General features: G+C 46.2%; 1 protein-coding gene across 3 annotated transcripts in view; it reads left to right on the forward strand.

The window, feature by feature from the left end:
- The window catches only part of Pi4KIIalpha (phosphatidylinositol 4-kinase II alpha), a 310,849-nt gene that overhangs the window by 265,752 nt on the left and 31,372 nt on the right, over nucleotides 1–13,725 (forward strand). For all 3 annotated transcript variants that reach the window (XM_075881825.1, XM_075881824.1, XM_037426586.2), the window contains exon 7: nucleotides 9,551–9,684. In XM_075881825.1, coding sequence (XP_075737940.1) covers nucleotides 9,551–9,684 — 134 coding nt within the window. The remainder of the gene's footprint in view (nucleotides 1–9,550; nucleotides 9,685–13,725) is intronic.

A 13,725-nucleotide genomic window follows, 5' to 3' on the forward strand; every position in this document is an offset into this window, starting at 1 on the left:
AGTGTTGCGAAGGATTCGTCACAGGCTGCTGTCCAATTCGAAAGATCTGCAGGGCCAGCAAGGAGTTTGGTGAGTGGAGCGATGATGGAGGCAAAGTTCCGGACAAACCGACAAAAATAGGAGCACAGGCCCACAAAGCTCCGTAGTTCTTTAACTGTAGTGGGCTTAGGAAATTCGGCAACAGCACGAAGCTTGTCAGGGTCGGGAAGGATGCCAGCTTTCGAGACGACATGACCAAGTATGGGGAGTTGTTTAGCCCCGAAGTGACATTTCTTCAGGTTAAGCTGAAGCCTAGCGTTTGTAAGGCACTGTAGAATCTTACGCAGACGAGTGAGATGCGAAGTAAAATCGGGTGAAAAAACCACAACGTCATCAAGATAGCACAAGCATATGTGCCATTTGAGACCGCGTAAAATGCTGTCCATCATTCGCTCGAATGTGGCAGGCGCATTGCAGAGTCCGAATGGCATTACGGTCAATTCATAGAGGCCATCCGGTTTTTGGACAATCAGACTCAGCCATTGGGACCTGCCAATAACCCGAGCGAAGGTCAAGCGAGGGAAAGAATTCTGCACCTTGGAGACAATCGAGAGCGTCGTCTATGCGGGGAAGAGGGTAAACATCTTTTCTCGTAATGTTGTTTAGGTGCCTGTAGTCTACGCAGAACCAGATTGAACCATCCTTTTTCTTGACGAGTACAACTGGGGAAGACCAAGGACTAGAAGAAGGCCTGATGACTCCACGCTGTAGCATGTCGTCTACTTGTTCTGCAATTACGCGACGCTCCGCCGATGACGCACGGTAAGGGCGCTGGCGCAAAGGAGTACTCTTTCCTGTGTCAATTGTGTGCACAACGGTGTTCGTTCTTCCTAGCACCGCTTGGGGAAAGTCAAACGAACGCTTCAATTCGTGCAACAGGGTAACAAGCTGCTCTCGTTGAGCCGGGGCGAGATGGCTGTCAATAGAGCGGTGAAATGCATCGGTAGACACGCTGTTCGAGGCAAAGTGAGGAACCAACGCGTTCAGCTCCATATTAGGCTTGGAATCAAAGAAATCGGCAGGCACGATAGTACCTTCATCGATAAGCTGAATGTGGCCAAGCGTCTCGTTGCGGCGCAAACTGAGGTGCACGAGTTGGGATTGGAAATAAACATCCCGGTAGTGTCTTGACAAAGCTCAAGAACGGCGAATGGCAGCGATGTGTGGTGGTGGCTACTGAAGATGTCAGATGGCGTGAATGGGACGGTAGCGTCAGAAAGTGAAGCACAGCAGGCAGGGACAAACTAGGCGCTGAAAGGAGGAAGGTCTATGTCCGTCGCGACGACAAGGTTAGCCACGCTAGATACGGCCGCATCAACAGAAGGCGCATCACGAAACGGTAACAGCTCCACTTTGGCCTGAGCGCAGTCCACGACGTCGTGATGACGTGATAAGAAATCCCATCCTAGGATGACATCGTGGGATCATGTTGGCGCAGGGTGGGAAAGGGGGATCTCGTTGGCGCAGGGTGGTAGGCACGATGACCAGTTGAGATTGGGCCGTGCTTTGCTGGGTGGTGCCTTGCTCGGTCGTCTGATCAGGCATTGCTGATGCAGTGGGTAGCTTCCGGCTTCGAAGTTCCAGGTTTGCGTTCCCAGCACACTTCCACCACTTTGCAAGGGGGTTTAATAGCGACGCCAGGTAATAGGCAGACAGCCGGTACGGAAACAAATGCTCGGGCAGTCCAGCGTCTAGAGCTTGTGCACCCGCTCGCGCTTCGCACTCAGCGATGGTCCCACTAGTCATTGCCTTGCGAATTCCCCACTACAATATCTACAATCAATAGCACAACCACATCCAAGAAAATGTGGAACCAGGTTAGAAAATTCAGCGGCGACTACTCCTCATACGCAATACCCATACTTACAGACCCAGGCACACGACATCTCTAGAGGAGCAGGTGAACATTTTAGGCGAACACTTTTACACTATATCTAGTTCCGCTAATTACACGCCATTCTTCCTGGCATACAGACAACCAAAAAACAAAAACTACCAGTAACCGCTGGCCTAGATGAGCCGTACAATGCTCCCTTGACACTCCAAGAGTTAAGCACTGTGCTTTCGGCGGAAAAAAAGACAGCAGTCAGGCCAGAGAGAATTCATTACATAATGCTCGCGCACCTGTCTCAAGCTGCCGTGCAAGCATTATTGAAGTTCTTTAACGTGATTTGGAAAACTGGCAAAATGCCCACAAAATGGAAAATGGCAACTATATTGCCATTTCTAAAGACTTGAAAACCACCCACTTCATCCGGTAGCTATAGGCCCATAGCACTTACAAGCTGTATGGCAAAATCATACGAAAGCATAATAAACATTAGACTTACATACACCCTTGAAATAGACAACCTACTAGATGATCATCAGTGTGGGTATAAGAAAGGCCATTCAACAATAGACCATCTTGTCTGTCTCGAACACACAGTACGTGAGGCCTTCTTACATCGGCAACACTGCCTAGCAGTGTTTTTTGACTTGGAGAAGGCATACGACACTACGTGGAGGTACGGTATACTGAGAGACCTGGCAAATCTCGGAATACGCGGAAGAATGCTTAACTGCCTCTCTGACTTTCTATCAAACCGAAACTTTCAGGTACGGTTGGGCTCCACACTATCGCGTGTTTTTGTCCAAGAGAATGGTGTGCCGCAGGGTTGCGTGTTAAGCACTACACTCTTCGTAGTCAAAATGAATTCAGTTAATGAAGTAATCCCACCCTCCATCATGCACTCATTATATGTTGACGATCTTCAGATAGCATGTCGAGCCTCAAGCATATCCACATGTGAAAGGCAGCTGCAGTTAACCATCAACAAACTGACCAAATGGGCAGATAAAAACGGTTTTCGCTTTTCTACCCAGAAAACCGTTACCCTACTTTTTTCGCAAAAGCGCGGCTTGTATCCGGAGCCTGTTCTTAAAATCAACAACAGTGTACTGCCACTCAAGTCAGAACACCAGTTCCTAGGCCTAGTCTTTGACAGGAAACTAAACTTTATTTCCCACATGAATCACACAAAAAAGAAAGCAAACAAGGCGCTCAACATTCTGAAAATACTATCGTGGAAACACTGGGGTGCCGATCGAGTCTGCCTTTTACACATATACTGCTCGTTCATGCGCAGCATACTTAACTACGGCAGCGTTATTTACGGTTCAGCCAGAAAATCTTACCTCAAACGTCTTGACCTAATACATAATCATGGATTACGCTTGGTGACTGGAGCGTATAGAACCTCACCTGTCCAAAGCTTATATGCTGAGAGCAACGAGCCTTGCCTAGAACAGAGAAGAGCGCTACTTACTGTATCCTATGTATTAAGAACCCGATCAAAACCAAGCCTCATATGTCACACTATTGTCTCCCACATCGATACCAGAATACAATACAACAGACCGTACACGATAAGACCACTTCTCCTGCGCTTTGAAGAAATATGTCTAGACTACATAGTACCGAATCAGGCACTAAGCGTGGTACGAATGCCGGAAAGATTGGCTCCATGGTTGGACTTTTCGCACTACACTGACCTTGCTTTTACTCATTCAAAGAAGAAAGAAACTCCACAGGAACAAATTATGCAGGATTTTCTAGCCGTACAAGAAAAATATAGCACTCACTCTGAATACTACACTGATGGATCAAAAACACAAGAATATACAGGAAGTTCTGTCATATCAAAACACTCAGAAACATGTATAAGAGTGCCGCCATTTGTATCTATCTTCACAGCAGAAGTATATGCTCCTTTGATTGCTTTGAAGAAATTTTATCAAGAAATCACAAAAACCGGCATATACACTGACTCACTTAGCACATTGAAAGCCCTACATTTAAGGTCGGAAAACGAACCGTTTCTCGGGGACATTTTATAGAAGCTAGAAAGAGCTGAGAAAAATGGCAAAACAATCCGGCTTGTGTGGGTGCCGAACCATGTTGGTATCCCAGGAAACGAAAAGGCAGACAGGGTAGCAACAAGAGCAGGTCATCAAAGCATAGCAGAAATAAGGGCACCATTCAGAGACTGTTTGAACAGTTGTCGGAAAGCTTTTAGGGCAAAATGGCAAGAAGAGTGGCAGGCTCAAGTGCATAACAAGCTTCAAATTGTCAAGCCTATTCTCCAAGAATGGAAGTCGTGCAATCACCAAAAGCGCTTCATCGAAGTAACACTATGCCACCTACGGATAGGTCATACTCACCTCACCCACAACTCCTTATTGCGCGGAGAAGATCAGCCAGAATGCAAACATTGCAAGTAACGTCTATCAGTCATATTTTAATAACATGCCCAGTCTTTGATAAAAGAAGACACGTTTATTTTAAACAATTTTACAAAACACAAACACCTCTACACCCAATGTTAAGGGGGGAGGCTACCCTGGAGACCGAACTTTTTTATTTTTTAAGATATCTGGATGAAACTTTCAGGGTTTGTTCACTACAATAAAACTAGCACAACTGCTAAGTTTCACGAAGCTGTGTTTCTTAGTTCCAGAGTTATTGAGGTTTAACTGGGTGCTTCACATGGGTGCCTGAGGAAGAGTCGTGAGAAATCCCAGGACATAGTAGAAAGCTGAAATTCATTGTGGTCATTCCTTGATAGCTATCCCAGGGCGCTACAAAGCCGTTTTTTTTTTTTAAATTTACCCCCCCCCCCCCAAAATTTTAACGCAACTTTGAATTTGATGTAACCAGTAATGACCAGATTTATCAAAAATTGTTTATTATAAATTAACAGCACCAATTTTCAAAAAAAGGAGCTTGTTGCGCCCTTGCAAGGTCATTCAGGAACAGAATAAAAAAAACGGCACACAAATCTGATGAACGGTTTTCGAGTTCTTGCTTTCCTCAGCACCACAACTAGCAAAAAAATCCGTTCTGAGAAAACAGGCCGAAAAAGTTCAAAACACGTGTTAAAAAGCTCCAGCACAGTAGCTAGGAGTGTCCTGGCGCACTCTTTTCTTCTTTTGCCTGGCCTCCATCTTCTCTTGGTGTCTTTTAGAATTCTTTTTTAGGCGTAAAGCGTCTTTTTCACGAGCTCGCTGGATGGCCAGATGACCTGGTTGAAGTCCAATGGAGTCCGATATCACTTGGGTTGCTTTGCAGCAGCCGGCATTGTAGCGCAGCACTGCTTCATGCAGTGCTGTTTCTACCGCGATCAAGGATGAGTGTTGTTCCTTCGGCATCAGAGACCACAAAATGGAGTGGAATGATTCTGATGCATTTTGCGTCTTCGCTCCCAGGCAGCGCTGAAGAAGCGACTTTTGTGACAGTCTTTCGTAGATGGGCAGCATAGCTGCAGCGACATAGTCCGGTAGGCTGTGTTTATGTTTTGGCTGTGGCTCACGCTTTGCCTCTGCAGCTCTATGGCGGCACCACGATTGAGCCCCCTCTGGGCAAAGTTCATGGTGAGGGTCCTGGTCAGTCGATGTGACGTGGTTATATGTTGCCATCACTGCACGCTGCATGGCTGTTAGGTCAGTTGAATTGTTTCTCAGGGCCCAATCATAATATCCTGTCAGCTTTTCAATGAGGGCTTTAGTCAGCTTCCCCTTCCCACTCAGTGGCTTATCACTTTTCTGCACAATGTTTCGAAGAGCACTTCCAATCCTTTTCTGAACATCGTTCAGACATTCTTCTTTTACAATTGGCACTAGCCCGTACACATTCTCTTCTGTGAGGGCAGTGAAGGTACGGCTGTCTCCGTCGGACACAAGAGTGGTGTACCGCAGGCCATGCTTGGATACAGACCGCCCAAAGAGAGTCAAGCCTGCCTCCACTTCCATGCTTCCCGATTTTGCGTCTGTGTTTTTCTGGCAAATGTGGTGCTTCTGCCAGCTTTCGTATGCTGCATCTCCAGGTTTGGGCCCTGTTTGGCATCCAAGGCAGTGGTTTGAAAGAACTACAGCATCCAAGATAAGACCTGTAAAGAAGTCAATTACCGATCCCACTCCGATGTGTGATGTGTGACCCCGCTTATGCCATGTGCCATCGTACACTACGGTGATGTCCTTGCAGAAGCTGAGGTCCATTTCTTTATATGTTTTGATCACTGCTGTGGCAGAATCAGCATAAAACTTCTCCAAAGCGGTGGCCTCTGGCTTCCTGAACGTCTCTTTCAAGTGCTTTTGAAACGTCTTGTGGTGAAGACCTCTGTAAGAGACGTTCATGGCAGCCCAAAAGTCATTAAGAGCTGTTTGCCCCTTGCCTATTTGCTTTATAGCCATTATGGCGTGGACATTTACATCGAAGGCCTGCGTGTCCTTTTTGCGGGGTGATATCCATAATTTATCGACGGTGCCACAAGAGGCGCACACGACTTCAAGTTTTGTTGCAAGTCCAAGCTTGGTGCTCTCTCGGACAGTCATAGCACCTTTCAAACATTCTTTGCACACTGTGCGGCTGAGCACGACGTTAAAGATGTTCATTTGAACGAGCGAAAAATGTTCGCCCGCACTTGTCACTGCAGGTGCAAGAGCCGGCTGCATCAGTTGAAATTTCTTCTGCGTCGCTGGCGTAGACTCGAGTTCAGCGCGAACGGCGTCACGACGTTTCGCATTCGCATCGATTTCTTCCTTCGTTAGGAAACGCGTCCGCAGATGAAGCGACGGTCCACTCACGCTCGATGGCGGCACCGATTCAGACGTAGTGCTGGGTCCCGCGATATCAGAAGCACTCGGTGTCACGCTCGATAGCACCGATTCAGACGAAGTGCTGGGTCCGGCGATATCAGAAGCACTCGGTGTCACACTGGATGGCATCGATTCGGAGCACGTGTCGAGCCCGGCGATCTCGGAAACATTCGGTGCATTTGCGGTTCCAGCCACACTCGATGTGTCGGATTCTCGACTGGCGACAGCCGACAACACAGTTCCGTCGCTGCAAGCGTCTACGCAGTCGGCACCCGCAGCAGAATAGCGGAATTTCGATGATCGTACAAGCCGCATAGCGCGCCTCCGCGCACCGGACTTCCGCACTGACTTCGGCTTCGTTGCCGGCATCGCCCGCAACAACAAAGACGAAAGGCACAGAACTAGTGCAAAAAGAAAAAAAAACGAGAGAAAATGATCGAAAAGATAGCACAAGGCGAAGAGCGGCTCGTAAGCAGACGTCTGTCGAGGCGGACGTCTGTCGAGGAGAGCAACAGCGAAGCGAGCGCGCTGGACGCGCCATCGAGAGGAGCGACCGCCCCCGCTGCTGCACAGCAGCCAATGGCGGGCACGCTTTCTCCCGCGAGATATGAATGCGCTGCTCTAGCCAATCAGCGCTCCGCATCGCATCACGGGAAAACGCCAATAGCGTCTCAACTGTGCTGCCGACGCCATTTTGCAAGGCGGTGAACGAGAGAGAAAGAATTCACGGTCAAAACAACACCAAGATGGCGCGGGACGACCGCATGGTCCGGGAGTAGCGCACGCGCGAAGTTTGGTTTGATTTCGGGATTTGCGCCTGTTTTGGACGCCACGGCGGCCTCGAAAATAGTATTTTTTTTGCACTTTGCGGTTGAATTAGGTGCTGATAATTACAGAATAGGTAGTTTATGAGACATACAACCCAAAAATGTGGTTTTTCAAAAACCGACTTTTTCGTAATTTTTCGGTTTTCAAGGGCCGCGTCCCCCCTTAATACTATCAGAAAATGCACTCATCCCCATACAAGATGTTTTTCTGTTTCTAGAGGCCGCAGGTCTTTTAAACAAACTGTAAACAGAAATCTGTTTTTCACCTCACATTTTAACCCTATTATCAAAATCACCTAGTGTCTGGCACATCATAGCCATTGTTGCTTTTGCGCCAAAAAACCCACCGTAACTGGCGTACTTTCTTCTCCGAAGTGCTCAATTATGAATATATACCTATGCCCAAGTACTCCTAAATGTAAGATTATCTGCTCTAAAACTAAAATTTTACTGCTGTAAAATGCTTCTAGTAGCAAGATTACCTGTACCAAAAAGCTCTAAAACTAAAATTTTACTGCTCCAAGGTGCTCTTAATTACAATATTACCTGCTCCAAAATGCTCTCAAACTAAAATTATACTGCTCCAAAGTGCTCCAAAACTAAAATTTCACTGCTCTGAAAATTGCTCCAAATCGACAGCCCCCAGTGGGATCACTGAAGCTGGAGAAATTTTGCACAAAGGGGTGCCTTTTTTTCATCCATCATGTAAATAAACCTACGTTCAATCTCTAAAAATGAGGCTTCTCGCTGGGGAACATGGCTATATAGACGACGGCGGTGAGCCAGCTATCATAGACGCCATACCCCATCCTCTACAACTGGAGGCAGCTTTGGGAAGCCATCAATCCCGAGTCTTTATAGGACCTAGACAGCAAGCATAGCACACACTTTCATGAAGCGACAATCCAAACGCGCCTCCGTCCGCTGCCAGGATCGCTAGAGCGTCCCTTGCGGAAACATTGCATTGTCTTGTTAACGCAACAGGCTTTGATTGATTGATTGTGGTTTAATGGCAATAGGCGATGATTGATTGATTGATATGTGAGGTTTAACGTTCCAAAACCACCATATGATTATGAGTGGAGGGCTCCGGAAATTTCGATCACCTGGCCCCGGCGCGATGGTCTAGTGGCTAAGGGACTCACTCGGCTGCTGACCCGCATGTCGCGGGATCGAATTCTGGCTGCGGCGGCTGCATTTCCAATGGAGGCGGAAATGTAGGCCTGTGCGCTCAAATTTGGGTGCACGTTAAAGAACCCCAGGTGGTCGAAATTTCCGGAGTCCTCCACTACGGCGTCTCTCATAATCATGTGGTGGTTTTGGGACGTTAAACCCCACATATCAATCAATCAATCAATTTGGATCACCTGGGGCTCTTTAACATGCACCCAAATCTGGGCCTACAGCATTTTCGCCTGCATAAAAAATGCAGCCGTCGCAACCAGGATTCAATCCCGCGACCTGCGGGTCTGCAGACGGCACATTTAAAAAAAATGCAAATTGGTGCTTGGCCACAGGCGTGCGCCTGTGGCCAAGCATTTGAAACATGAATAGAAGAACAGCCAAAAGAAAAAAAAGGCACAAAAAAGCGAAGCATGCTGCTGGGGTGTTAGAATGAAATGTTTTTTTGTTCCGGTTTTATTTTCATTCTACTTAAAAAAAGTGTTTTTTTTTCTGTTCTGGAATGAACAAAAAGTGTTCCGCAACATTATGTAACTTTTTCGTGTACAGATAAAATAAAGTTGGGGTAGCTTTAGAGAAAATGTGCGTGAACATATTAATTTTTCTTATAGGTCAATTCTCTGGAAAGGCCAAATGCTTGGCATCAAGAGAGTGAGCATGATCTTAGAAGCAGCACCTTGTTGAGTGTAGTGTGTGATATGCGGGACCACTGTTCTAATGAAACAAACTTCAGCGCCGACAATGCCCGCTCCACGCTGCCACACCAAGGTCCACTTGTGCATAATGTAAACAGCTCTAGTTGTCACTCATTTCGTTTTTTGCAAAATTTTAACGCATCTGGTAAATCTATAAACTCTTTGCTGCAGATCCTTACCACTGGGCGTGGCTGCCTATGGCCAAGGTGCCTTTCTCTTCGGAGACACGTGACCTAGTTCTACCACAGCTTTCGGACATGAACTTTGTGCAAGAGATGTGCGAGGAACTTCATGCTTTATTTAAGGTGAGTTCGAGGGTGACATCATATGCAACTCAAAGAAAGGTATGCAGAACTGAAAGCATTCAAGACATGATCCAACATGTATTCAGTGTTATTCATCGCTGATTCCTTCAGTCTTGTAAGACCATTACTAGTGGGTCCATGTTGTAGATAACATTTGATGATTTAGCTTGTAGGGAAGTTGCTTATTATTTTTCTGTTCTTTGTGTGTGCCACTGTGGGGGGTTGGATGGGTGGCATGTGTTTGTAAAGTTGTGATAAATTTGGGGCAGCTTTGCACTAGCGGCACTTAGGCTGAAGGAACAGCAGAGCTGGGCAACCTTGCTTAGAAAATGTAGGCTTAACTTGGATTAGCAAACTGCCGCCACCCGGCACATGCAGATGGACCTATTTGTTCCCCCCCCCCCCCTTTTTTTTTCTTTTTAAAATTTTTTTCTTTGTTCGACTCTGGTTGCAGCAAAATGAAAGTGAAATGCTAGAGGCCTCTGTACTGTCCAGTGTCGGTGCACATTGTAGGACATGAGGTGGTCAAAATTTCTGGAGTACTCAACTACTACAGGCATTTTAATATTATCATGGTTTTAGCTCGTAAAACCCCAGATATTATTAATATTGTTCTCTCAGTGGTGCACTGCCGTTTACTGTGGCCCCCTTGTCCTTTATTCTTCCCCACTTTCCCACTCCCTTGCTGTATGATGCAATGCACGACTATGCTATGATATGAGCTGCTTGGCACATGACAGCTTTCTGTGGTGCATATCTGTTCCTGTACCTCTCACTGCCTCCTTTTCTTCCTTCACACTCTCACTTCGCTCTCCCACTTAGCATGACATGACGCATGTATAGGTTTGCTTTTGCCATGCACATGACCTGGATTTAGTTCCTGTTTCAAAGCAACATTTTTTTAACGCTATATGCTAAAAGCTGCCTGAGGAGCTTTTTTTTCTCTCTTTCTCTGACATGAAATCAAAGCAAAGCCTGTTTTGAGTGTTGTAGCTTGTATCTGCTTCAGTGTTGAAGGTACTATCTTTGAATATCTTAAAACATTCACTAACAGGGGATACATGCTGAGCGAGCTGATGTTTCAACAAGTGGACTTTTCTTAAAACTGATTTCCTCAGCGTGCATGCTTCGTACCCTTTCTTATGATCCAAACAAAGGAGGACGAGAGGGTAATTGCGGAAGAGAAAGGCTGCCATGACAAATTGTGCCAGTCAAAGGAGAAAGGGGAGGTGGTTAGATATTCTGCTGAATTATGGTGGTCGGAGGATACACTAGGAATTATTGAGAGAAAAGATGCTACTCGAAGACACTGTTTTTTTTTAATATTCACCCCAGAGCAATAAAACTTAAGCTGTTTATAGAACTTTTTTTGCTGATTTAAAATGTAGAAATAGTCTTCTTGTAAGTTGCATATTTTTAGCTCTACAACATGACAAAGTGAAAAACTTAACCTTTTTGCCCCCCTCCCCCTTCCACTGTTTTCATCACCAAACTGCCATAATTTTTTACCATTCATAATTCATAATGTTTTAAATAAGTGTACAATGCAATTAACTAGTTAGAAAACACATACAGAATATGTAATAGACGGGAAAAAAAATAGACATTAAAAGTCCATATTTCTCTTACCCTAGTAAAGGTTTACATAAATGTTTTATTGTATAATAGAGATATTTTAATTAGAACTAGATAATTGCGTTTGTCATACTGTAGAAGAAATTTGGGCGAAATTTCATTCTGATCCGAGAAACAGAATTATCCGAAAAAGGAGGGGTTCATTAAAAAAAAAAAAAAAAACAAGCTATATCGGTGTTTTGAGGTTTTATTCATGAGTTTTTATTTTTATTTAAAATTGAGTTTTTACTTATGAAAAATGTAATTAAATGCAATGAAATTCGCACACAAAAAAAGAACTATACAGTCAACGACCGATTTTTCGGAGCCTTAAGGGACCACAAAAATGTCCGAAAAAATAGAGCAGTCTGAGAAAGGAAATCTACCCCCAAAATGCTTAACTTATTGCTTACTATTGGGATAGAGGGCGGAAAAAGTGATTGATCGTCTTCGGGACCGTGCTTCGCTTCTGTGCGAGCACGTCTGCCTGCATTTAGGCTAGAGTTGCCGTGTCGCTGTAAGCTGATGAAAGGTTCGCAATCGCTTGCATCAGCTGAGCTTGCGTCTGCTGAGCTGCTGCAGATAAGTCGTCGTTATCATCCTCGCTCTCGGACTCTGCAAGCATTTCACAAATTACTTCCTCATTCATGAGGCCAGTGCTCAGTTCCGGCTCGCTGTTCATACACGCAAACGTGGAAAACGAAACATTTGGAGAAATTTAGACGCTCGCAGTGCGAAGTTCGCCAATGAGCACCTCGCTTCCGGACACCTGGTTGACGATGCTGTCCTCATCCAATGTGGCCGACTCGCCATTTAGTACAAGTCCTGCGTGATGAAAACAGTTGCACAGCGTTATCGACGCCATCAACTGAGTGCACTTTTCCACTGTCGAGGCACACCGCAGCATGCAAAAGCAAGTGTGGCCAATAGTTCACTTTCAGAATGCGTATGACACTTGTAGTGTTCAGTGGCCAGAACTCGGCGCGCACAGCCTTTAAGTTGTTTATGTGCCCATGTGCAGGGCAATTGTCCACGAACAACAAAATTTTCTGGCCTTCTATATCAAATTTGCGATCTAGTTTTCTCTGATAACTTTCGAAAAATCTGCTGAGTTACCCAGGTCTTTTTGTTGGCCTCGTGCAAAGCAGGCAAAGACTTTACGTCTTTGAGGCACCTCGAAGCTTTCAACTTGCCGATGGTGAGCATCAGCAGTTGTTTTGTGCCCTACATATTGCTGCCGATTAGCACAATAACTCACTCCTTGTTGTGTTTGCCACCATGGCAAGGTTCACCAACAAAGGCAAGAGTCTTTCTTGGCATCAGTTTGAAAAAAATCCGGTCTCGTCACAGTTGAAAGTATCGTCTGGCGAGTACTGCTGTAAAAGGGACTGCAGCTTTTCAGAGCGGTAGTTCACAACGGTGCTAAGGTCGACAGCTGCACTTCTGCCGGACAGTTTTTTAAAACTGGCATCAAAGTGCTTCTTGAAGTTCTTCAGCCAGCCGTCACTGACCTCAAATCCTTCAATGTTCATTTGAAGGGCCATGGTGGTGGTGAAACATTTAATAACCATTAAATGGTTACAGAGAGGTGATTGGGTTAGGGCCTTATTGGCCTTTTACCCTTGCAGCACTAGGTGGAACCCCTATTCCGGAGCTCCAATGGCAAGCAACGCCGCCCGCGCCCGTTGAACCAGAACCTTTTGGGCCTTCAGGTCTTGACAGCCGAGCAGGGCCGCCTCCCAGTCCTCTCTCGTGGGGTTGGGGTTAGGGGATATAGATGGATTAGACTGGCACACCCAGACGATGTGGAAGGTGTCGGCCACCTCACTACAGAACTGGCACGTGCCATCAAAGGATGAAATGAAATGTTTTAGCACCGCCAGGCACAGCACAGTATTGGTAAACCGTTTTAAAAGGAAACGCTCGTCAGGGCGATGCAGTCCCTTACAAGGGTCTGGATAGCGCCGGTGCTCCTCCTTGTAGTAATTGGTAATATCTTTGAATGAAAGGGCCGAGTTGTCTGATTGGGAGTAGGCTTCCAAAGACAGAGAGATAGCCCGGGAAGAGAGTGCGCGGGTGGCCTGATCGGCCTGTTCGTTACCCCTGAGTCCTTGGTGACCGGGTGCCCAAACCAGATTTCGCGGAGTTAGATTAACTTATCAGCAGCTAGGTTCCAGTATGCGCTGAGCAAGCAGCGAAGCCCACCCTAACTGATAGTTCCGACAGGCCCCTCGTGAGTCGGTGATGATATGTTTAGAAGAGGGATAGGTGAGAGCCAGAGCGATGGCAATCTGCTCGGCGTGTGTTGCGCTGTAGGCTTTGAAAGTGAGCTTGTTTACGGTATTTGTGTTGTGTATGACTGCGGCCGTATACCACCCCCCATGGTGCGGGCCGGCAATGTCCACGTAGCACACGTGTTCCTCTTGA

This window comes from Rhipicephalus microplus, chromosome X (assembly GCF_043290135.1).
Source record: "Rhipicephalus microplus isolate Deutch F79 chromosome X, USDA_Rmic, whole genome shotgun sequence".
In the NCBI taxonomy this organism is placed as follows: domain Eukaryota; kingdom Metazoa; phylum Arthropoda; class Arachnida; order Ixodida; family Ixodidae; genus Rhipicephalus; species Rhipicephalus microplus.